We start from the raw sequence: 26,294 nt of genomic DNA on the forward strand, positions 1-26,294 counted from the left end.
CCCCAATGCCTCCTTGGACCGGAAGTGCCTGGTGTGCACCAACAGGCACTTCCAGTCCGAGGAAGCAGAAATGCCTGGTGCACGTGCACACGTTGTGCCCATGTACACACATGCACTCGTGCACCAAGCACTTCCGGTTTGACGAGGTCCTGGGGTGGTAAGGAGGTATGCTGCCACCCTGCCGGACCATTTTAAAAGACAGGGCCAGCGGGGGAAACGTGGTGGGAGGCGTAAGAGCACCACCACCCCATCCTCTAAAGATATCCCCCTCCACCTTCAAAGCAGCAGGCGCTGGTTCCATGCATACCACTAATCATCAGTCCTTTCCTCTTCTAGTTCCCTAGAGGGTTCATGCATTGAGGAGGTATAAACTGATGTGACAGTAGCTATCATCTGTGTCCTCGTAGCTGTTAACAGTTCTGTTTCTGCTAGTAAAATTGGTTTCCCCACATCCGTTGCCATATGTGGTAAAGTTTTAGGCCTTGGTGCAGATTGTTGAACTGGGTCAGCACTGTTGAGGAGGTGATGGTATGTGTCACTGTATGAGATGGTATTCTCCTGACCTCCAGTGGGCGGTAGAAGTAACGTCCACCTTCATCTGGTGGTTCCTCTGCAAACTTCAAGAGATGAGCGTCATAACTCTTGCCTTGTGGATAGTAATCATGAAGACAGGTCCAAGTTGGTGAACAGGTCACATATAAATTATATAAGTTATAGCAGTAGATGTTGGAACTTGTTAGCCAGGTGTCGAGATCAATGGTACCATCAATGTCACCCTCAAGGTTGAAGCAGCAGTAATGTGCTTCAACGTGGGCGTTCAACAGTGATGTCAAAGACTGTGTTTCTTTTTCTTTGGCTTTGCCGAGGCAATGTCCTCAAGAGCTTTCTTTTTGACTTTCTTCTTCACTTCAGTCAATGGTGCCTTCAGAGTGAATAGGAGTAGATTCAACATACAAGTATTCACTGTCAAGACTGACTGTGCAGTCACCATTAAAGCCTCCGCAGTCAGACTAGGTGTCGACATCGGATGCAGGGTGGGCACCGAAGTCTAAGCAGCCGTCCTCCAAACAGACATCGCAGATGCTGCAGCCGACAGAGAGATGCAAGGCCAAGTTAGATAGGGTATCTTTCAGCCGTAATTCCCAGGCAAATCTTGCACATGTTAATTTTGTGTTTCTCACCAAGACACAACAAAGTTCATGCTGGTCTGAGGTAGGCAACGTTGCCTTACATTTTCCACAACATTTAAATGTTTTCAGTCATGTATAATCATCCCTCTTCAACTGCTAGGGTTCCATTGTGGCAAAACCTCGCCATTGGCAAATTTGCAGTTGGCGAGGCATTAAAGTCTATGCGAAACAGCGGGTGAGGGGAACCACAACCGCAAAAAGAACTAAAAATAAAAGGAAAAAACAAGAATGCTTTAAAAATCACCCCCCAAAATCTTGTAATGTAGCCAAGAGTCACAAAAAAGAATGGGCAGATCGAACCTCTGGAAATTTTTTGAACCCATCCCCCACCCCAAGATCACTCAAAGGCATTTTAAATTGGCAAGGAACAGCAAGGGTCAGCAACAGTGTTCCCTCTAAGATGTTGTTAACTACAACTCCCAGAATCCCCAGCTGCAATGGCTTTTGCTTGGGGATTATGGGAGTTGTAGTCAACAACATCTGGGAAACCCTATTAGAGGGAACACAGGTCAGCAAGGGTCACCAAGAGGAATAAGCAGATCAAACCTCTGAACCCCCCCAAATTGATGAACCCCCCATCACTAAAAAACCTCACCAACTGCAGATACTCGGGTCGGGGTAGACGGACAGTTAAAACAAACCTCTCTCTCTCTCACTCACACAGGTCCTTGATAGAAAAACTCTCAAGAACTGGAGCTGTTGCTTCCCAATGCTGCTGTGGCAGTGACTGGAAATGAACTGATTCCCAAGGATGCTCTAACTGCCACTCCTACCCTGTTTCCCCGAAAATAAGACATACCCCAAAAGTAAGACCTAGCAGTAATTTCTGATGTACCACTAATTGCCCTAGTGCATTTTTGGGGGCTAAAATTAATATAAGACACTGTCTTGTTTTCGGGGAAACACGGTAGCAGATACACATACGCACAGGGCAGAGCAAGAATATCGTGTGGACCTTTGAAAGTCTTCCGATGGCAGTGGCTGTGCATGTGCATTGCCCAGTTGTGTGAATATAACCGGGAGCATGTCAAGGATCTGTATTATTCAAACAATTTTTTTCAAACAAAGTTATTCACACAGAAAACAAACAAAATGATTCCCTGTCCCCAAAGGGTTCACAATCTTAAAACAAAAACACAAGGTAGACACTAGCGACAGAGACTGGAGGGGTGCTGTGCTGGTGTTGGATAGGGTCAGTTCCTCTATCCTTGCAAAAAATAAGAGAATCACCACTTGAAAAAAAGTGCCTCTTTGCTCAGTTAGATGAGTACTATTTCTATCTCGTTAGAAATTTTATTTATTTAAAAGTTATTTCAGTTGTTTATCACCTAGGATGAACTGATTTAAATCACCAAGAATAAATAGCCAATCTAAATCAGCATTTTATATTTATTACTTAGATTCCTCCCACATAAAAAGATACTGATTTAGTGCGGACAACCAGGCCTTGCATCTTTTTGTACCACGGTTTCTATTTATTTTATTCATCACACTTGCATACTGCCCCAAACTCGCGTCTCTGGGTGATTCACAATAATATAAAACAGTTAAACACACATATAAAAAACATAAAAATTAACAATTTAGAAATGAGACAAAATTAAAACCTATAAATTATCCAGAAGCTGAAAAAGCCTGAGTAAAAAGATAAAAGTAAAGTAAAAGTTTTTTTTAATATTTTTAAAAAATTATCAGAGATGTGGAGGATCATATCTCAATACAGAGCATATTCCATAGTCCCGGGACAGCAACCAAGAAGGCCCGTCTCTGTGTGGCCTCCAGATGAACTAGCGGCAACTGGAGATGGACCTCCACAGATGACCGCAATGGACAGTGGGGCTCATAATGAAGGAAATACCCAGGGCCCAAGCCGTTTAGGGCTTTATTTTTATAACTAGCATTTTGTATTTTGTCCGGAAACCTATAGGCAGCCAGTGTAACTCCATCAGCAGAGGTGTAATGTGGTCTCTCCGAGATGACCCAGAGACCAGCCTGGCTTCTGCATTCTGAACCAACTGAAGTTTCCGGACTAGGTACAAAGGCAGCCCCACGTAGAACACATTACAGAAGTCAAGTCTGGAGGTTACCAACATATGTACCACTGTTTTGAGGTCACTGATTTCCAGAAATGGACACAGTTGGCATATCAACCGAAGTTGACAGAAAGCACCTCTGGCCACCACCTCAACCTGAGAAACCAGGGAGAGGTGTGGATCCAGAAGTACTCCCAAAGTGCAAACCTGTTCCTTTTGGGAAAGTGTGACCCCATCTAGAACAGGTAGATCAAAATTGTGTCTGGAGTTCCGACCCCGCACAATAAGTACCTCCGTCTTATCTGGATTCAGCCTCAGCTTATTCTCCCTCATCCAGCTCATTACTGCTCCCAAGCAGGTATTCAGGGAGGATATGCCAGTTCCTGAAAAAGTTGACATGGAGAAGTAGAGCTGGGGGTCATCAGCATACTGATATCACCCCACTCCAAATCCCCTTAAGATCTCTCCCAGCGGTTTCATGTAGATGTTAAAGAGCACTGGAGAGAGTATGGAGCCTTGAGGGACACCACATTTAAGCTCAGATTTTGAAGAGCAACAATTTCCAATCGACACCATCTGGAACCTACCTGAAAGGTAAGAGCAGAACCACCGTAAAACAGTGCTTCAGACGTTCAACACCCTCAAACGTTCCAGAAGGATACTATGGTTGATAGTATCGAAAGCAGTCAAGAGATCCAAAAGGACCAACAGAGTCACACTTCCTCTATCAATTCCCAATTGGAGATCATCCATCAGGCCGACCAAGGCAGTCTCCACCTCGTAGCCCGCCTGAAAACCAGTTTGAAATGGGTCTAGATAATCAGTTTCCTCCAAGACCATCTGGAGCCAAGAGGCCACCACCCTCTCAATTACCTTGACCAGCCACAGGAGGTTAAGAGACAGGCCTATAGTTGCTCAAGTCTGAGGGATCTAATGCAGGTTTCTTTAAAAGCGGTCTAATAATTGCCTCCTTAAGAGAAGGAGGCAACCTCCCCTCCTTAGAGAGGCATTTATAATTTCCACCAAACCTCCTATGACTGTCTCCTTGCTAGATAGAACAAGCCATGTTGGACAAGGGTCAAGAGAACAAGTGGTGGACCTCACCACCCCAAGCAGCTTATCCACATCCTCAGAAGTCACAAGCTGAAACCGATCCAGTCGAATCACATAAGAGGAATTGTTGGACACCTCCAGTTCAGACATCGAATTAATTATGGAGTCTCAATCTAAGTCGGTTTGAATCTGAGAGATTTTATCTGCAAAAAACTCATAAAAACCTCACAGCGGGTCAATGATGACTTCAAATTTTGATTCAGGGGAGGAGAGGCAGATACTAGTCATCTCACAACCCTGAACAACTCCACTGGATGTGAACTCGCAGAAGCAATATGGGCAGAAAAGAACTGCTTCTTTGCCTCACGTATTGCCTGAGCATAGATCTTTAAATATGCTCTGTGTCGTAATCTGTCGGATTCGAGTCAAGTCTTTCTCCATTTGCACGCCAGTCGCCTACCTTGCCGCTCCAGCCCCCATAGTTCTTCTGTATACCAAGGGGCCAATTTTGAGGCAGGTCGGAGGGGACGCTTAGGAGCAATTGTGTCTACTGCCCTGGTGAGCAAATTGTTCCAATTCTCAACCAGGGCAACAACAGGATCACCAGCAGAGCCAACATTAAATCCCTCAAAGGCTTCTTGGAATCCTACTGGATCCAATAACCTCTTTGAGTGGATCATTCTTATAGGCCCTTCACCCCTGCAGAGGTGGGAAGCGGTCATAAGTATAACCTTAACCAGGTGGTGGTCCATCCATGACAATGGGGAGATCACAGGAGTCTCCACCCATGGAACACCACCCTGATCAGACTAAAAGACCAAATCAAGCGTGTGACCTGCAATATGCGTTGATCCAGAGACTGCTTGGAATAGGCCCATAGTTGTCATGGCCGCTATGAACTTCTGAGCTGCCCCGGACAAATTGGTTCCGAAATGGACACTGAGTTCCCCCAGTACCAGAAGTCTGTGAGACTCCAATGCGAGCTCCGTGACCAAGTCCATGAGCTCAGTAAGGGATTATGTTGGGCAGCGGGGCGATTGGCACACCAACAGAAGTTCTGAACTATCCCTGGTCCCCAAACCCAAGCACACATTCAATATGATCTGATACCTTAACAGGGACCCGGGTGAGGGAGATGTTATCCTTATAGACCACAGCCACTCCACTTCCCTGCCTATGTCCCCTCCTCTACAGAATATCCTGGAGGGAGAGGCTGTTCCCAAGCTGGGCCACTAGCCTCTCCCAACCAAGTCTCAGTAATACATACCAGGTTGACCCCTTCATCCACAATCAAATCATGGATGAGTTCAGGTTTATTTTATACCAACCCGGCATTGCAGAGGAGCAGGATAAGGCTATGTGAGTTGTTGGCAGTGCTCTTCAAGGTCAGAGAACTGGCAGGACAGCCGGAAGGAGAGACAGTAATTAAATTTCTGACCACCCTTCCCCTGGAACGGCCTGCTGGCCTGACAATGTTACTCCTATTCCCCGATAGCTGCCCCACATTCAAAGGCGCCCCCGTCTCCCCATCTCCAGATGAACCCAAACACATTACAGTAATTTCAGCCCAATTCTAAAAACAACTCAACTAACTAAGCAGAAGCCCCACTGTTGAGTAACTCTTCCCTAATCTGATAACTGAACAGAAGGTCCAGCCCTTGCCCTCATAGTCCCCCAAAACGGGGGACTACGAAGTGTTTGCCACAGTTTCTTTTTTAACCAGTGAAGGAACTTCAAAATATTCCCAAGTAAAGTCTCTTTACAACGAGCGTGGACCAAAATTTAAAAGGTGCTCCTTCTTTCCAGTGTTCCTTTCTGTTTTAGTCAGCCCTTCATGTAACGGCGCTTAACCCTCCCTGCCTCCACAAGATAATGGATAATGGGCAGATCAGTGAGGGGAATTCACACCAGAGAAAGAAAGAGGATCAGGAAGAGAAGAAGTGTGCAATTCTGTGGCCTACCCCAGACTTCTTAGTCATGATTAAAGGAGCACTCTTGTTAAATGTGTATCAGCTGTCTATAAGGTTCTGGGGGCAGAACCTTATTTGGGGTAACCATCATACCAACCCAAACAGAGAAGAATCACCATGATAGCATCTCATCAGGAAAAACAAAGACAAATCTTACTATTTATTTAGTATCTGACAATGAACTAACTTCATGGAAAAACAATAGTACACAAGCACTAAATGAATTGCATACAAAACGTGTTGATAGGGAAAAATAATCACATAAGATTAACTTGCTTCATAAAACTGCTGAAAATTTGCATGCCTTCTAAAACTGAATATACACATACAAGCTCGGCCCAAGTCCCACCAGCACCTGAGGCAGCATGATGAGCTACTGGCCCCCACGTGGCACACAGAGCATGTCAAGTACCAATTCCCCAGCATCCCTCCCTCCACTTTTTCTTAAGGTCTTCAGTGCGCAGTGCACCAATGCCTGCTCCCCACCACACCCCCATCTCCCTCTTTCAAGCCCCTCAGCACATAAAGCACACCAAGTGTCAATTCTCGCCCATGTCTCCTTACTAGGCGGGTGCTGGCAACCACCACCACTTAGGTTCATCCTCCTCACACTGCTATTCGTGCTGGGTCTTCCTACCTTTTGAGAAGATAGGGGGCGGAGAATGGGGTGGCACTGAGTGTGAATCTTTTCAAAAGGCACAGGAAAAAGGACAACAGCAGCAGCAGCAGATTGATGAACAAGAGCAGGGACAGTTCATGGCAAGGCCCAGTCGAGTAGGGCAAGGCCCAGTGAGACAGTGGCATGCTCCCTGCTGCCTCCTCCCCCAGTCTACCACTAGGCCTCATTAGCAAGCTGACCTAGGTGCATGATGAGCAAACATCTTAGAGATCTCTGGTGTACTAGTAGACCGTTATATTCACAGTATATGACCACATTAGAACCTGAAGGCTAACCACTTTGTTCAGCATAGTGTTCACACATGTAATCATAAAACGTAGCCTGAAAACATGAAGGGCATAATCTACAGGAAGTCTGTTATGCAAGCTGCACTGAAATTAGCATGGCATCAGTGTTCCCTCTAACAGGGATTCCCAGACGTTGTTGACTACAACTCCCAGAATCCCCAGCTGCAATGACTTTTCCTTGGGGATTCTGGGAGTTGTAGTGAACAACATCTGGGAATCCCTGTTAAAGGGAACACGGCATGGCATTGCACAAAAGCACAGTATGGAATGGACCATGTCCTGGTTTCCTGAATAGCAGAGTGACTCAAATAGAAAGGTGTTCACACATCCATGAAATGGGCAGGACAAGTGTCCTACCTTGCTTCGCAAGCTGTATGCACTCCCAATTTTTTGATCATGTGTGATCTACAACCTAGGTAAGAGGAGGAAGTGATCCTGTGGGAGGCAGATGCAGGCTCTAAAGGCATTTCCTCCACCCTCAGTAGTTTGCTGGATAAAAGTGCTGGGTAGGATGATGGCACCAGAGCCTGCACCTGCCTCCCACACGATCACTTTCCCCTCTTCCTAACTAGGTGTAGGTCAAACATGATCAAAAATTCTGAACTGCCTTAGAGTGTGTTTAATACAGAGACTAAAAACACCCAAATACTTTGATACAATAAATACCTTGTCAATTGCTTTTCCAACTCGAGAAACACTACTATGAATGTCCTTATGATCAGAGGCCAATTTCTGAACGGTGTCCTTTATTCGTTTACAACACTGGGTCATAACAAGTGATATCGTCCCCGATAGATCTCCATCTTGATCTAGACAGAAGAGAGGAAAGCAGAGGAACTAGTCACACTGTTAAAAAAAAAATGCTAAATTCCGAAGATATGAAAATATACCAAAATTACACATATGGAACAATGTTTTTGAAATCTAGAGTCAAAAGGAAGACCAAGATCAAATCCCAGAATTTAATTTCATTTTCAAACAGTTTCAATCTGTGAAGGAATACATTGTAAAGTGTAAAGGAATGTTATTGATATAAGACTGGCTAACATCTATAACATGAATGGAACACTGAATTACAGAACACATTCAAGCAGAAATTACAGCTTGAAATTCAAGTTCACTGCAGCCCTATACTTGGTATATTGATTCAGACCATCAATGAATTGAAAGGAAAACTGGTGTGGCTTACGTGGAAAAGGAGCTCTTCCGAGGGTTGTTCACATGTTATATGCAGATGTAGCTGTCTGCCTGCACTGGCATATTTTCATGTGAGTGCCAAAATTCATGTATATGACTGTATATAAATGTCAAGGGTGGGGTGTAGTACCAAAAACAAAGTAATACACTAGTGCAGAAAGTATCAAGGAAAGGGTTGTTTTCATGTTCTCCCAAGCAGTGTTATTTTCATATTCTTTTCCTCTGATGAAGAGCACATAGCTCAAAATACAATTGCCTTTTTAATAAATGTACTTATTTTCTGCACTAGTGAATTACCTTTTTGTTTTGTATATAAATGTCAACACAGAGATTGGAACTCCTAAAAATACAAATCATTTGTACAGATCAGGAATCATATGCATACTATACACATATTATATGTACATTGAACATGATGTATGAATAGGGCTCAAGAATGGCCTTGTAAAATTCACACATTTATTAGTGGGACAACACACAAGAATTGTGGTCACTCTTACACATGAGACTCTCAGTAGCATCTGGGTTTTGGAGAGAGAGAGACATTTCCAACTCTTTCAAGACTTGCGAGACCAAGAAGGTAGAAGAATGGAAACTGGACAGGGCCGTTCTGAGATAATTTTACAGATGGCTAGGAAACTCCAGTTTCCCTTTGATGGACCCTGTCCAATCACACTAATTAAGAAATAAACAGTATTTCCCCTATGTAGGACTGCAAAGATTGTTATATCCCCAAAAGGCATCACTTCTCAGGGTGAGACAGAACACTTAGTGCAGGCATCAGCAACCAATGGCACATGTGGCAAAAGTGGCGGCACACAAGAGGATTCTGAATGACACATTGCTAGTCAAATCAGGACTGTCTTTAGAATAAGGCAAATTGTGGCCATGCCCTGAGTCCCTTGCCATTGCACCTCCCTGCGCTGTACTCAGTGGATGCCAAGAGAAGCCAATGGGGATGGTGGAGTGGCTGGCAGAGAAGGAAGAGACCCAATGGAGCTACTGTGGAGGCAGGTTAGGAGGCAGGTAGGAGACAGGGTAGGCACTGTGGATTCTGCTGCTACTATTGTACAGCCACTCTTCCCCTGGCTGGGCAGCAGTAGCCATGCCATGTGCACTGGGAGCTGGCTGTGCTGGTACCTGGTACATAGATTGGCTCTGGAGCCCATGCACACAACAAGGAAGAAGGAGGTCACCGCAGTTACTGCTGCTCCTGTCATGAGAAGAGAAGAGGTCCTGGTCCTTTGGCATGGTCCACTGCGCCACCACTCTTCCTTCTCCACTTGCTCTGCCTCTGCCACCAATGTGCTCTAATCCCCCTGATGGGAGCGATGGAAACATCAAGCCCCTGCTCTGCTCCATCCTTCCTTCCTGCCAGCAACAGGAAAGCAGGACATATGGGGCAAGGGCAAGGATTACATAAAACTAGTAAGGTCTTATTTTAAATTAAGTTTATTAATCATGTTAAAAGCATTATTTACTTTACAGACAATAGCTTAATATGAATGAGAGAGAGAGAGTCCTTCTAAACATTAAAATGCATCATTACATACAAACATTAAATTAAATTAAATTAAAGTGAATCAACAAAGTCTTGGCACACCACTTCTGAAAGGTTACCGATCTCTGACATAGTGCTTTATGAAGGTGAATGTACATGGCCTCAAACAGAGGATTAGGCCTACCAAGCTCATAAGAGCAAGGTGTTTTCTTGTGGTTTCATAGCCCTCATAAAAGGGAAGGAGATAAGCCTACACCCCTTCTAACACCACCTAGATCTCTTCTCTTCAGTAGATAGTGAGGAGCAGCCAGGAAAGGGCTCACAGCTATCCTCATCCCAACAGCCAACCTGCCACAGACAGCAAATGGAGCCTGACAGCAGCTGCCTGAGTTGGTAGGAAGGGACTGCTGCTCACTGTACAACAAAAATTCTGAACCAGAAGGGGGAAAGGGACAGAGAGAGACATTCCCTGAATCCAAGAGAGCCTCTATTCACCACTCCTTTTGACAACTTCATTAGTGAGCAACGAACTTACAATTAATAAAGGGATCTGTTTATAGATTAAGCTCTAAAACAAATATTATGAGATATGGGGAATAAAATAGCAATCTGGCACAGCCCCTGTGATTCCCGATACCAATATGAGGGACAGAGGCAGCTTGTGTAATAATAAAAAAAGATACAGAAAGTGACAGACTGGATGACCAGCATAAGGTAGCTGGCAGAAGGAGCACTTGATTGCAGTGCCACTGGCCTAAGTCCACAATAGCTCAAGGACCTTCAACCTCAGTTGGAAGCAAGGCTGGTTGAGGAGTTTGTGCAGAACTGGATTACGTTTCTACAGCACCACAAGATACAACAGTGGCTCTGTGGGTACATCAAATGCTGAGAACAATAGCAATGGTCTGTTTGTTTATTTATATCCCTCCCCTCCAGTAGAATACTGATCACAACAGTAGAAGTAGTATAAAATTTAACAAAACAAAAACACAATGTTGAACAATTTAAAAAAAACCAATTAAAATTAAAAATCCATTAGGCTATAGTAAAACATTAAAAAGCCTCTCTAAATAAGTAAGTTTTAAGATAGTTTTTAAAAAAACCTAAGAGAGGGAATAAAATAGCATCTATTTTAATAAATAAAATAGGTCTAAGAAGAGGTATCATCACTTCCATAACCCAGAAAGGGCAGCTGGCAAACAGAGAGCATTAAGGAGAGACTAGTATTATGGAGTCTGTTCTTATGTGCTGATAATGATGAGCACCTATATTGTGGTGCAGTGGCTGCAAAGGCCCTCAGGGTCAGTTCCAGTCATAAGACTTTGTGTGTTCTCACACACAAGATGGGAAAGGAACAACTTTCAATGGGTCTTCAGCTCAAGCAAACTCTATAAAAATCAACAGGATTTTCTGCCAAATGAATGTGAATATGTCGTACAGATCTTTTCTTCCTGGCTTAATCTGGGGGCACCTTTTTCACTATCTGAGAGCATCCTTTCATGCTATCTGAGGATTGGGGGTTGAAACAACCCATTGTAAGGGCGGTAAAGTCTACATCAAAAAGGCAAAACACCTGAAAGCCTTGATGAAAGAGGAGGTTGCTCAGTGTAGCTTGCCTTATCCTTCTTGCCTCTAGAAGAGAAGATGTGATAAGCAGAGCAGTCCTCTGCCTTATGACACATCCCAGGACAAGACAGGCATAGATTGTATTTGCCTCCTCTCCAAAAAGGACTGCACTCACTTCTTGCAACCCTCACTGTTTGAACACCATAAAGTGCAAAGGGTTTCGGGATAACAGTAACCAAAACTTCAAGAAAAAAGAAAAGAAACTATGGAAAACAATAACTAATCTTAAGACACTGCAGAAGCAGGGAGGGTCTCAAATGCTAGCATCCAGATCAGCATTTAAGAGCAGAAATAATGAGAAGAGAAAAACCGCCCCACAAACCATGCCTCCAAATGTCCATTATATCCTCATGTACTGCTTCAGAGGAGGTTCTGTGCTGCTGAAAATAATTTTCCAATCGGCTGGATGTTTCCCCTATTGTCTGGTTTTTTCTACTGCCTATGTTTGCATTTAACAGTTTATTAAAGCTGCAATGTCATCTGCCTCTAAATTCACTAGCATATTGAGTAAATAATCCCTCCTTTCTTCCCATGCCTTCAACAAGCATTCACCGCACCTCTCAGTGATTGAGTCTCAGTTCAGATGTTGAAAAGCCCTCCTCCACCTTTCTCTTTGTGTGACCTGCCAACTCTATGTGGGAGCTGTTGATGCAAGCTCCCACATATTAACTAGTCATGCAAATAGCAAGGGAAATGCCGACAGCCCCCATGTCGAAGTGCAAGTTCATAAAACTGATGCCATCATGCAAGTCCTGCCAGGCTGCAAACTTGCCAGCAATCTTTCACACTCCCTCAGATGACCACATGGGGGCTTTTAGATATGTGGAGCTACACCTACTTTGTGCATTACTGACAACTGTCATATTATGGGGGTTGTACAGTTCTGCCTTTAACTCTGAAGTGTTCAGTCTCCTCTTCTCAGTCTTTAATTTTAAAAGCTCCTTTAAAACCATATGAGAAGTAAACAGAAGCTCAAGCTAAACACATTTACTTGGGTCTAAGTGGCAATGAAATTGTTAATATTGCTTTCAAATAAAATGCTTAATCCTTCTGTGCAAGATTCCAGTGATGCACTTAATTATAGTCACATCCATTTCCACAGAATTCATGTGTCTGTACCAACTGTATGTAAGACTGCAGTTATGAGATAGCCAGCAAACCTGTTATTGTGGACTTCATTAACCTTTGCTCTCCAGGTTGTTCCTTAGGAGCCACCTAATTCTATCATTACTCAGTGTGACATAGTAAACATATCCACCAATGTGGAAACTGACTAATGCTTCCTTTTGTATTCCTCAACATACAATTAGAAGATGGCAAAGAAGGCTGAGAGGATTCATCACTGTCCCAACTGTGAGAACAAAACATTGTCTTTTGCATCTCAGTTATTTTCCTCCCAGACTTCAGGCTCCAGGTTCCTCTCCAAACTATGGTCCTCAGTGATAACCAGGTTAACGTAGTGGGTAGCACTTTGTATTCAATGAACAACAAAATCAACTATAGAGAAAAGGGGAGTATAGTTCCTCCACATAAGACAAGAACATCATACCAATAGTTGTTCAAGAAACAACATCTCCTAAACTACAGCAGCAGTTGTTTTGCCAATAGAACATCTGTATAAGTCTGACTGACATTGGCCAAAGGAATAAAACCTGCATTGCTGCCCATTTCAAATTCATCTTAGTTTTAAGTGTGTGGAATAGGAACCCGAACCGAATCCAGACTTGAAGGACACAAACTAGTAGGTCCTCCAACTAGCAGCCTAGAGGCATGAAGAAAAGCGCATCTGTAGCAACCAAACTTGCTAACAACTTTAGAAACTGGAGAATGAAGCTCTGGCCCTGCACCTCTCTCTCAGTTCTCAAAGCAGCCCTCCACAAAGACTAGTTGTTGACCGAAGTGCTGAGTTTGACAGGAGATGCTAACACCCATGTATCATATCCTGGCAAGTTAATATTAAGTGAATTGTCATATCTATGTCTGCATTTCCTTCCTTCTACTACTATTGTCTGGGGAAAGGTTAGAGAAAGTGTCTCCTCTTGTTATTAAACATGAGAAACAGTGACAAGTTTCCAGAAACTGATCCTTTGTACAAAGGTAAGGAGGAGGAGAAGTCTACAGCAACCTAAACATAGACCCTAGGGCTCTGAGGGCATGCTCCAATAAGCAATACTAGAACACAGACAACCAGAATTGATCCATACGGCACTCTAAAGGGAGCAAAAGAAAGAGGGTTTGTTTCCACTTACAAAATAACCATTAGGGAACTTGGTCAAACTAGATGTGAGAACAGAACTCCTAAGACATAGGCAGAATGCAGCTTGGGTTCCATGACAATAAGCAAACTTAGAGAAAGGAGAATACTCACAAAGGCTAAGAAGATAAGGACAAGCTCACACAGGGGTGTTGCAAGGAAGAAACTTGTTGCAACTACAGGTTGGGGGGTCTGTATAGGGTTGGCACCTTTTCTTTTTTTAACTGGCCCACTCCTTTATCCGCTGTCAGACATCTACAAGTCTAGCACAAGAAACTTCCCTTGATATGGCAATACAGCATTTAGTCACACATTAACTGCAACGTTTCCCCAAGAACTTCTAATCTAAAAAACATAAAATGCAACAAAGAGATGTCTAAAAACTCGCATACTGTACAAGTACACTTGTCAGAGATGCGAGACTGGCGCTGCTCTCAGGAGAGCACAGACCCGAGTGTGTTGCTATGCGATGTGTGAAATGGCCCATAGCGGTGGAGAAACTTCAGGCCGCTTTTAAAGGCACAGACAGGGCAGGATTACCATTCAAGAGACAGAGGGAGGGAGAGAGAGAGAAGAGAAAGGACAAGTAGCAACCCTGGTTATGGGAGGAGGGGGGCAGATGGGGAGACACATACTCTCGCTCTGGAGGATCTCGCGGCGCAGTCCCGCCACGTACTGGATCAGCTCCTCCAGGCTCCGCTCGCACAGCTGTCCGTGGCCCAAGAACTTCTGCAGCACCTTCTCCAGCTCACGCTCTACCGTCACGCACTGGTCCATCGCCTCGTCCTCCCCGGCGCCCGCCCGCCCGCCGAGCAAGCACGACCCTTCTGGGCAGCCGGACGAAGCTCGACGGAGAACCTGTGAGAAGGTAGGAAGGTTGGCTGGTTGTTGTTTTTGCAGGCAGCGCTAAGACAGGCGGGGTCCTTTTCACGGAAAGGTTGGAGATGCGACACAGGCAGCGAGCAAGACAGCCTAGAAGCTCTCAAGAGAGAGTGGTAAGGTTGATTGGTTGCACGCATAGACTTTTAATGACAGACTTACATACAAAGCTAACTCCCGAGTACCGTTTGGAAACCGGGGATGGGGAGTTGTCTTCCTGGGGCGGTATTAAGAGTTGCCCATAGAAATAATGGAGCGTAGCTGTGACTAGACAGCAGAGTATCCCCTCTCCCCTCCTGCAAAAAGTAGCAGCGATTAGCGAAGACAGTTGTTAGTGTGGTTTCCAACTCAGGTCTCTGTGTTTTAAAAAGGTTAACCTTTTGGAGTTAATAGAGGTGAAAACAATGGGAAAGCCTGAGGAGCAAGACTTTTTGTTTAGGTGTGGGGAGAAAAATTTGGTATATGGATAATTAGGTTTGGCGAGAAAGGGAGTTCTTCAAATGCTTGGGGGGGAGGAGAGGGGTTCGTACCCGTAGCTAAACATTTAAGAATACAACGCGTCCCTCTAGGCAAGTCAATGGAGCACAAGGCTCCTGCACGTAATTGAGCGCTGGGAGGGAATCTGAAGGGACAACTGGAGCGAGTTGACCTTTGCAGCCTTGGCTATTTTGGCTGAAAACGCAAACCGCCCTCAGCCCCGCCTTTATCATGCAATGTTAACAGTGGACAACATTTAAGTCCTTAAATGTTAAGGACTATTGTAAGTCAGATTCTCTCTTAGCCACGGCCCCCACCTCCAGTCAATGGACTATGTTACGTTAAACAGGACAACTGTTTAAAACACTTTTTAAAAAATACAATTTTTATACAACATAAACACAAAGTCCCGTTTTTGCCGCTACCTTTAACTGTCGCGGGGGAGGGGGGAGAGGACACACACTACTAACCAATTACAGCCACTCTAAAATCCTTAACTTTTGCATTGTTCTCTAATCGCAACTCACACGTTCACTGGAGAGAAGGGAAAACGGGTCTGTAAGAACCGAAAGGTCCTGTCTCCATACAACACCAGGCAGCGTCGCTCTGGATTTTCTTGTCACTATGGTTCTTCGCTGCTTAAGTGTTTTCGAGTCAGGCAACAGCTTGGATATCTATGACTCCTCTATTCTAAGAAGTTGATTTACTCGGGAGTTAAGTCTCAAGTCAGTGGGATTTCCTTCGTAGTAAACACTGTTTGTGCCGCGCTTGCCTGCCTGATTAGGCAGGCGGGATAGCCAGCGTGGGAGAGGGCGTGGCGGGTTTGTTTACTATGACGAGGTCAGTGGCAAAGCGATGAGAAGCGGAAGCGACGACTCGGGGTCCTTTTGCCATGACTTCGGTTTCCGTCGACTGGGGCCTCACTGTAAAAATAATACTTATTAATCACTAGTAGATTTTAAAGATACTAAGCCAGGTCGACAGGTTCGTGGCGGTATTGCATTCCTACTTTGGAGATAGCTCGATACACACACAGCTAGAGAGTCACAAGTCAATGATGTCATACTTCTAGGCGCCAATCCAAAACATTTAATAGGGAATAAGCCCTACTGAACACAATGGAACTTATTTCTGAGTAATCATGCAGAAGATTGCTCTTTTCTACTCCATCCTTTTTGATACACTTTGACCCAATTTAACCAATTATATATCCTTCTCTTGTCACAACTTTATTCTTCTTCTCCCTCCTTTAGGTGACATACTTTACAAGGACTTTAGCAAAACAAAAACCAAGAGTAGCCCAATCGAAATAGAAAAGACAGGCAGATGCAACGTACAGGCAGATGCAACAAAAGTTTAAGGGACACAAACAGAATTTCATATAACAAACGAAAAAGCACACCTCTAAGTCTTCTCCTATGATAAACCACTACAACAAATATTTATATACAGCCTTTCAACAAAAGTTTCCAAAACGGTTTACATCGAGAAATAATAAATACAATTGATGCCTGTCACCAAAGGACTCAGTCTAAAATTACCACTACTACTCGCACACAAGGTGCAGCAGCACAGTCCTATGCTTGTTTATTCAGTTAAACGCACCACAGTCCTATGCTTGTTTATTCACTTAAACACACAACCTGATCTATAGAATTAGATCTTGTTATGGGGCCTGTCCCAGTTACCCAGGACAATGCTAGTTGTTTAAATTCCCAGGACTGACTAGAAATACTAAAATCCCATATCCACCTAGGATATTGGAATAATATATCCTATGATTATCATGAAAGGTTGAAAAACAGAGCCCTATTTAGACACTACATTGCCCATATATACAGGTGTTTGTGCACATGCACTTATTTTTGTGTGAAGGACTGTTCATTTTAAAAGAGAAACTAAGTTCAGGTCCCTTCAAATGCAAAGTACAAATAGGAAGTGTATTACTGTATATGTACTGAACATAACATGGATAATTGTATGTGCTTACATATCTATGTGTGTGTACACAGTACACAGAGAGTTTGTTTGTTTATTTGATTGATTGATTGATTGATTTCTATAGCGCCCTTCCAAAAATGGCTCAGGGCAGTTTACACAAAAAAATAACAAGGAACCCTGTCCCCAAAGGGCTCACAATCTAAAAAGAAACATAAGATAAACACCAACAACAGTCACTGGAGGTACTGTGCTGGGAGTTATACATGCAATCATACATGATCTCTATTCAGACATTATGCTATATGTATTTTTCTGAATGGCTGTACAAGTATTGACTTTAAATGTGAATCTGGGTAGAGGTCCCTCAAATGTAGGGTACAGATAGGAGTTGTACTACTGTACATGCATTGAACATCATCAAAATGTAGGATTTGTTGGTAATATGAGCAAACACCTAAGTGAATATACTAATATTTAATCCTGAGATAAAAGAATTCTTTTGTGTTTGTTCATGCATTGAGGGTTTGCAATCTGCTGGAAAAACTAGTTTGGGAGAGGATAATCGTCCTCACATGTCTGAGACCTTGTTTGCATGTTCAGTGAACATGTGTGTGGTGGAGTGATACCATAGTAGCAGGCTCTATTTTAAACATCCAAAGAAAGCTGTTAAGTATCTCTTTAAACTCACTTTACTTGTATAGTTATTGACTTTAATTATTAGATCCTGTTCTGTATAGTTAATATAAAGAAAATAAACTACATTCCAATTAGTTATTCTCTTTGAGGGGAAAGAACGGGGGAGTATCTCTGGTAAAGAAAGGGAAAGCAAGCCATATCCTATAGAAATGTTGCTAAAGGGTAGTATTAAATATCTTACAGTATAAAATATGTGAATTAGTAGCACGATATAGAAGTCAAATCCCCCACCCCACTTCTCTGGAGAATATGCTCAGACTGGTTGTTCAAACATTTCAGTGTGCGGAAAAACCACAGGAAGATGGTTCTTGCTGCCCTTCACCCACTTCAGCTTGTTCCAAGGTAGTTGTGCATGTACTGAATTCAGATGCAGCACAGGGTGTCCATCAGCACTCCTAAACAAAAATACTGACGTTTTGTTAGTTTGTGGTAGTACGTCAAAAGCCAAATCCAGGCTGGATTCAGCCAGTGGCACCACTAGTACACAGCCATTTTGAGGTGCCTGGTTTTGGCAGACTTCGTACTTGTTTAAAGATCAGCTTTGCAATTCTGTGATCTTTCACAAATTCTGTGAAAACTGCAACTTGATCTCCCACCTCGATCTGAATAGATAAAGATAATGCTTCTGAAATATCCTTTGGAAAGTCTCTTTCCAAAGTGATTCACCTGCTTATGGAGCAAAAATGAAAAATAAAAATTTTCCAACGAGCTTAGACACCCCAAACAATTCAGGACAAGGAGGCACCTTTCAAAGAGCTGGTTCTTTTATATTTAGCAGTAGGGAAGCAACTGTTGCTATTCAACCCAGCATAGCAGCTCTCCAGTGGCTGTTTGCTGGTCTGTGAGCCTCCTGGGACAGGGAATCATCTTTTCATTTTATTTGTTATGTAAACCGTTTTTGAGAACTTTGTTGGTGAAAAGTAGTATATAAAGATCGATAATAATAATTTACTAATTAATGCCACTACTTGCCTGTCAAAACAGCACCTCTACCAACTCAAACATCATTGTCATCTAAATCCCTGCTCCATGCTGGCCTTAGGCCATAATCACTAGCTCCCATTCTGTGTCTTCTAGACTGCTGATACTGCATATTCCATACCATAAGGGGCTGCTAAGAGGAGGAGAAATATATACAGTATATTGAGCAACACTGAATGAATAAAATGACATTCTGTGACCAGAGGTGTAAGCCATGTTTCACCAAACACAACAGACCCTTGTGTCACCTTAAAAACTAACTAAGATTTTGTAGAATTTTTTGGTACTGTATGGGCAATTGGTCCAACTGTTACAATTGTTTACATTTTTCTCTATATCTGCCAACATTATACCTGCATTTGAAGAAGTGTACTGTAGTCCATGACAACTTATGATTACAATATACTTGTTAGTCTTTAAGGTTCCACAAGACTCTTTGCTGTTAAGTATAGTACTGGTGGACAATCTTGTTCCAAGCAGATCCTTTTGAACGTAAATTGTTTGGATGGAATCCAACTGAAGTGTGTGAGATGCATTTGTAGGATTCACATGCAATTATGTGAACCACTTCTAGAGATGTCTCTTGGCAGCAAAATGCAAAGTGTTAATCATTATTAGGGCCTGTTCTTTGAAAATGTTGATGCTTGATGCCTTTAACTTTAAAAATTGCATAAGCATGACATCCTAATGCGTTGGACAATTGTGGCATTTTATTTATTTATACATACACACAAACATTTAACACCTTTCTTCTAAATGCCTCTATAAATAATACTCTTTAGGGTTCAAAGTGCTTCACATAACCTGTATGATAAGTCAGTTTTATGATCCCCTTGGTTGTAGATGCTGGCGCCGATGCTGAAAGGACCGTGTTCAAAGTCATCGAATGAGTCTATGGCGAAGAGCTGAATTCTTAGTTCGCGGCTCAAGCTCTTCGGTACTCTTCTACGCCAAAAAATTAGATGCGTGAAATTCATTGTGGTGGTGACTGTGTGATTTATTTATAGGTTTGGGAGGGGCGGTGGACCCGATATAAACACACACTGTTCGTCCCCACTCCCCTTGGCAAATATGATCTTAGTCTTTTACCCTTTGAAAAATACCACAGATAAACCTTCCAAGGCTTGCTTGCAGATTTTTCTCATGAATGCATCTTAGTGCTCCCGAGTCCAGTCCAGTGCTACCAGGAAGTAACTCGCCATTGAATGTAGTGGTGTTCACTTCCGCCTAAACAAGTTTCGGGCAGAGCTGCACAGATCCGCGGGCAAGAGTGGCGCGTGACAGCCGAATCCCCACCACGCGTCGCTGCTCCGTCCGGGCGGCTCTTCTCTTCGCCTCGGTGTCAGTAACCAAAAGGGGGCGGGGCGAAAAGGAGGGGGCTGCTCCGCTCCTCACCAGCGGGAGGGGTAGCCGGGGAGTCACTCTGGAACGTCAGGCGAGCAGCTGAGGCCTGCCGCGGCCACGCTAGAATGAGTCCCTTCAAGCTGAGGGGCGGGCAGGCTTGGAAGGTAAACAACTCCCCCCCCTCCCCCGCCCAAGCCTTCGCGCGGCAGGGCCGAGGGCGGGGCGGGAAGGCGCCGCGGGTCGCCCACAGAGGGGCCTCGCGCCTCCTCTGCCCCCCTCCCCTCGCTGCTGTCCGCGGCTGTAGACGTCACTTGTTATGTCTCCTCCGGTTCTGGCTAGGCTCTGTCGCGGGGAGACGACGACGGGGCCCGGAGAAACCCAACCACAACATCCCCGCCGCTGGCGGCCCCCACAGAAGGAGTAGGGCCGCCGTCAGCCCGGGAAGGGGTAAAAAGCGAGGCGTCCCGGCCCTTTGTCTCGCCCCGGCGCCCACCTTCAGGCGGCGCCCTTCCAGTCCCAGCTGAAGCCCCCGCCCCTGCCCTCCTGTGCGCGCCTCTTCTCTCCCCCACCCCCACTCAGTGATATAAAAATAATGTCGGCTTTGGGGTCCTCAGCACAAAGTTACCCCACCTCCATTCCAGCAGGAGCACCCTGGCGGGACATCAGCCACCACCAATCTCCCTTCCCCACCCGATAAGCACCCGAGTCCCCCCCGCCGCGCTCGCCCCTCCTCAGTGCCAATCCCCCTTCTCGTCTGGGCATCCATCAGGCATCCCAAAAATACTGTTTTTCCAGGGTGGCCCCCCTCCCCTAATTCAGGTGCTCGCATTGGACCTCAAAACCAGTGTTGCCTGTCCCGGTGTGTCTCTGCCTCAGCCTGTCGGGGTGATTCCACCCTCCCCCGTTCTCTTTCTTTCCTTCCATCAGCTCTGATATAATCCTCTGTAGGACAGAAAAGGAGATAGACTCTGACAGTAGCAACAAAGTCAGGGACGTTTCGTATGAATGTGTGGCTTCGGTTCTTTTCTCCATCGGGGCATTACTCTTCTGTCTCTCTTGTAGGATTGATTGGCTCTCTGCGGAGAGTCAGAAACCCACACAGAGGGAAGATGTGGCTGAAGCTGTTTTTCTTGCTTCTTTATTTTTTGGTCCTGTTTGTCCTGGCCAGGTTTTTTGAGGCCATTGTGTGGTATGAAACTGGCTTCTTTGCCACCCAGTTGGTGGACCCTGTGGCACTGAGCTTCAAAAAACTGAAGACCATTTTGGAATGCAGGGGACTTGGATATTCAGGGCTTCTGGAAAAGAAAGATGTCAGGGAGCTGGTTGAGAAGTCAGGTAAGCCAAGTATACATTTACAGACATTGCTACCTTTCAGAATTGCTGTCTTTCCCCCCTACCCCCAGAATGGGTTTTCCCATTGTTAAATATCTAGAATCATTTTATTGTGTAATAGTAAGTCCATGAAGAAAGATTAGTAGGGAGTAATGCTACATAAAGGTTCTCAGTAATTTAAAGAGTGACCTCAAGCTTGAAATGCATCCAGAGAGTATAGAGAGAATTGCTGAAATGTGGCCACCTCTGGGGTGTAGAGCAGCAGCAGGCTGGCATGGAACATACTGCACAACAGTAAAGAGGGAAGAGAGAGATCTTGTCCAAAAGCGGCCATAAAATTATCAGGAGACAGAATCTATTGTTGTTGGATCCTGTATGTGCTTCAAATACTAAAAAATGGCATACATGGGAATATGTGCTGTTTGACATGCATTGACCACTAGCATGACAAATCTTCATTACTGCCTCCATTGGCTACACTTTCTAATCAGAATCTACATCCCTTTTTGCTAGGCTATCTAACAATATTAGAATACTTACATTGTGATTCATGTGTATATGCTTATTTGGAAGTGCATCCAACTAAATTCAGTGGAATTTACTCCCAGGCAAATGTGCATAAGATTCTAGTCAGTACAATAAACTGTTCAAAAAAGAAATAATTGAAAGATGCTCCATCCAGAAACAAAGTATTTATGTATATTTAAAAAGTATTAATATGCCTGAATGTTAGTTTTCTGTTTGCAGGCTGAAAAGATTATTGAAAGTCTAGCTACTTCAAAATAAACACTCTTTAAAAACTTTTTTAAAACGGAGAGGAGAGCTGGTCTTGTGGTAGCATGCATGACTTGCCCCCTTAGCTAAGCAGGATCTGCCCTTGTTGCATATGAATGGGAGACTAGAAATGTGAGCACTGTAAGATATTCCCTTCAGGGGATGGAGCTGCTCTGGGAAGAGCAGAAGGTGCCAAGTTTCCTCCCTGGCTTCTCCAAGATAGGACAAGAATTTTTTTTTTTAATAGGACAAGAATTTTTTAATTGAACCAACAAACTACCAAAGCATACAGTACATTGCCAAAGCACAATTATATACAAAGTGGTTGTTTGTACATCATATATCTACAAAGATTTACACACAAGGATTTGGAAACCCACAAAGTTATGGAGTATATGCAGGTAGTACTGTAACTCGGGGATGGGATAGGACTGAGGGAAATTCCTGCCTGCAACCTTGGAGAAGCTGCTGCCAGTCTGTGAAAACAATACTGAGCTAGATAGACTGACTCAGTATATGGCAGCTTCCTATGTTCCTATCTCTTTAAACATAGTCCTTCAACACTGATGCTGTGTAATAGTGATATTTCAGTCAAAGACCAGATACAATAAGAAGGTTTACACTCATGTCATAACAATACATTGCTCCATCAACAATATCTTATTATCCCACCATCTATTCCATGTGTGTATAAATACAATCGGTAACACTGGTATTGTTTCCTGGGATGAGGTTTGTAGAGGCAGGGGGTTTGTAGAGGCAGGCTTACACTCATGTCATAACAATACATTGCTCCATCAACAATATCTTATTATCCCACCATCTATTCCATGTGTGTATAAATACAATCGGTAACACTGGTATTGTTTCCTGGGATGATAATCTAGGAAGACAGAATCGCCATCTCTGCCCACTAGTTCCTTGGTTGCATAAAAACACATTGGTCTACCAAAAGTAAAAGCGCAGTGAAATGAGAGAAATTAGCAAGACTAATTAACTTTTTTGTGGTCCTGGACACACAGTTCTGTACTAACTAATGCACAAAGATAGTATTTTCTGTCTTCCCAGATGATCATCTCAGGAAAACTCCTGTTCTGATCTGTAGTTAGCACTGTCCCTTTCCATTATTTTCCCAGTGGAAGAGGCACTAGGGCCTGTCACTAGTTTGACTGGGGCCTGCAAAGGGTATCTGTCTTGTGTACTATCCCTCTTCCTACTCCACATGAAAGTGGCTCTAGGATACTTTACTAGAGTTTGATCATTAGCTTCTGGTGTAATCCTAATCATTTAGTCCCCAAACATCATTACCCTTGACACATAACTACCTTTGCTTTGTGGCCCTCATACTAAAAAATAAAGTCTATGCATAAGCTACCATTACTGTTTGCATGGTAATAGTGCACATAAAAATCTACAATCAGTACTTTATCTAAACAAATAAACTGTGGGAATAGACAAATAAATAAACCATATTGATGTTGATGTCCAATTAACAGAAATTGCAAATGATTGTGTAATTGTATGTGTGCTTATGTAAGATATTTATAGTCAGGATGAGGGGAGATAATTCAGTGATCTGCCTCCTTTTGGTTGCAGAAATGGGTCTTAGAAGAGGGTCATAATTTTGTAGGTGAATACAGTGGCAACGTTCCATATACATAATACAGTTTCAGTGATGGTGTGTGAGTATATGCTGGAAAAGCAGAGAAACTGGCAGGTGAAGTTGCCTGATATCTTCAAGTTTATAAATGTGTTGTTTGTTTTAAAAACTTTTTATCCAACCTGCCTTTTTTACAAACATTCAAGTCCAGTAACAAAATTTAAGTAAAATCTAACAATAATAAAATATCATGATCAAATCATGAAATTTCATTTCAAGTAAAAATGAAAAAGACTGAGATAAATGCAGCACAGAAACAGCAACATATTACACACAGTTTCACTCAGTTTGCCCCACTCTCGTATGCTTTCTGGAAGGAAAAAATGGTATTTACACAATGCCAGGAGTGGAAGAGATGAAGAGAATTCCAGAGCCTGGGTACATCCTGCCCTGTGTACTCACCCATTTCAACTTAGATGGCAGGGAAATACATAGCAAAACTGCCACTAGAGAGCTCAGAGAATGGGTAGGCTCATGCGGAAGAGATAATGTTTCCTGACCCTAGGTCCTTTAGGGCTCAACAGGTCATATTGAATCAGGATCGGAAACTAATTGGAAGCCAGTGAAGATTATGTATTAGAGCATCTCCGATTTGTCTATATTAAGCCTATATTAAGCCTGTGTTTGCCCACATCTAGTCCCTCACTGACCTTAGACACCAGTTCAGAGCCTTCAGTACCTCCCTGGAGTTAGATAGCAACAAGAGAGAGTTGGGTGTCATCAGCATATTGACGGCACCATGCTCTAAATCTCTGGAGAATCTCACTGAGTGGTCTCATGTATAAGTTAACAGTATAGTCTTGCAGAGCCCATAAGTCAAAAGCTGCAGAATAGAGCAGCAATCTCCCTGCACTACCTTCTAGGACCTGCCCTCCAGAACACCTAGAGCCCCTGTAAAATGGTACCATCTAGTCCAGTCCTAGCCAGGCAACCCAGAAAATTATAATGGATAGTGAGATCAAAAGTTGCTGAAAAGTCCAGGAGAACCATTGGGGGCTCCCTCTGTCCATTTCCTAGCACAGGTTATCCACCAAGGCAACTAAAGCAGATTCTATCTGAAAACCAGAAGCCAGATTAATTGGGGTCCAAGTAATCTGCCTCATACAAAAATGTTTGAAACTGGGCTCCCACTTACTGAATGCATAGAGTGCAGTAGGCAGCTCCAGCAGACGTTCAGAGGTTGGGGGCCAGACCAACAGCCACAGTTCCACTCCCTTTCACACAGTGATTGAGTGCATGGACTGAAAGTGGTAGGGCTTTCATTGTCTGAGGAAAATGAATTACATCATTGAAACTGCCCAGTTCCACTGCTATGGTAGAGCATCTGCTTTACATACAGAAGGTCCCAAGTTCCCTCCCTGGCATCTCCAGTCAGGACTGGGATTGGGAAAGACTCCTGCCTGAAACTTTGGAGAAGCCACTGCCAAGCCACTGTCAGTGTGGACAGTACTGAGCTAGATGGACAAATGGTCTGACTCTGTATAAGGTCGCTTCCTATGTTCCTATTCATTATGTTGTTAATTTTATGAAACAATGTATTTTTAGAAACAAACTTTTCCACAGGGAGAAATAATCTTGCATTGGTGGTTTCTACTTCCAAGTAAACAAGCATAGGATTGATTGGGTGCTAAAATGGGATATAGATGAGCAGAAAAGAGCCACATATTTCCTCATTCAACCAGATTGGATGAGAACTGCTGTGTTGAAAATAGCAAGCAAAATTTCTGATTGTGCATGGTCCCTCCTTTGGATCCTGACTTAGCATTCATATCCAGTCCTTTGCATAGACACTCCTGTAGAAGAGCGATAAAAATAATTGCTGAAACTTCAGAAAACACAGGTGGAAGAGTTTATTTTAAAAAACACACACAACCTGAATAGATTTCATCATTCAGTGCACAGAAAGGAGGAGGGTACTATCTTTGAACATGGTGACAATCACTCTGCAATTTATATGCAATTTAGAGATTAAGAAGGTATAATAGGATTGGTATGTGGTGGAGATGAACAGGTAGGAAAACCTAAATCAACTGCAGCATCGAAAAAGAAATCCTACTTTGCAACTGAGAAAACTATGCTGTAGCAAAGGACTGACCTTTTTCATTCACGTTTGAATTTGAGTTCTTGCTCAACTCTTTAAAAAAAGATAATCAACAATCCTTGCCAATGCCTCCTCTGCTTTTGTGCCAGCATCCTTTTGACTGTTGTGACCTATGGAGTTTGGTTTAATTGGTGTTTCTTCATCCTTATTTAGGAGATCTCATGGAGGGCGAACTTTACTCTGCTCTCAAAGAAGAGGAAGCCTCTGAATCTGTTTCTAGCACAAACTTCAGTGGTGAAATGCACTTTTATGAGCTGGTAGAAGATACAAAGGATGGTATCTGGCTTGTACAGGTATTCAATAAGTTCTTTTTAAAAGT

General features: G+C 43.5%; 2 protein-coding genes across 5 annotated transcripts in view; one reads left to right on the forward strand and one right to left on the reverse strand.

The window, feature by feature from the left end:
• RMND5A (required for meiotic nuclear division 5 homolog A) overlaps positions 1-20,112 on the reverse strand; it is a 49,551-nt gene extending 29,439 nt beyond the window's left edge. Inside the window, exons 1-4 of one of the 2 annotated variants that reach the window (XM_053259411.1) lie at positions 19,569-20,112; positions 15,674-16,069; positions 14,426-14,648; positions 7,879-8,021 (exon numbers count right to left, since the gene is read on the reverse strand). In XM_053259411.1, the coding sequence (XP_053115386.1) occupies positions 7,879-8,021; positions 14,426-14,567 (285 nt within the window). In that variant the 5' untranslated portion in view covers positions 14,568-14,648; positions 15,674-16,069; positions 19,569-20,112. Of the gene's footprint in view, positions 1-7,878; positions 8,022-13,904; positions 14,261-14,425; positions 14,649-15,673; positions 16,070-19,568 lie in introns of those variants that run through there. The other variant, XM_053259412.1, reaches the window with a different exon arrangement.
• Positions 20,113-20,132: 20 nt separating this feature from the next.
• LOC128329023 (charged multivesicular body protein 3) overlaps positions 20,133-26,294 on the forward strand; it is a 30,025-nt gene continuing 23,863 nt past the window's right edge. Inside the window, exons 1-3 of one of the 3 annotated variants that reach the window (XM_053259405.1) lie at positions 20,133-20,272; positions 21,171-21,443; positions 26,129-26,268. In XM_053259405.1, the coding sequence (XP_053115380.1) occupies positions 21,218-21,443; positions 26,129-26,268 (366 nt within the window). In that variant the 5' untranslated portion in view covers positions 20,133-20,272; positions 21,171-21,217. Of the gene's footprint in view, positions 20,273-20,406; positions 20,556-21,170; positions 21,444-26,128; positions 26,269-26,294 lie in introns of those variants that run through there. The other 2 variants (XM_053259404.1, XM_053259410.1) reach the window with 2 other exon arrangements.

Source organism: Hemicordylus capensis, chromosome 6 (assembly GCF_027244095.1).
Source record: "Hemicordylus capensis ecotype Gifberg chromosome 6, rHemCap1.1.pri, whole genome shotgun sequence".
Taxonomy (NCBI): domain Eukaryota; kingdom Metazoa; phylum Chordata; class Lepidosauria; order Squamata; family Cordylidae; genus Hemicordylus; species Hemicordylus capensis.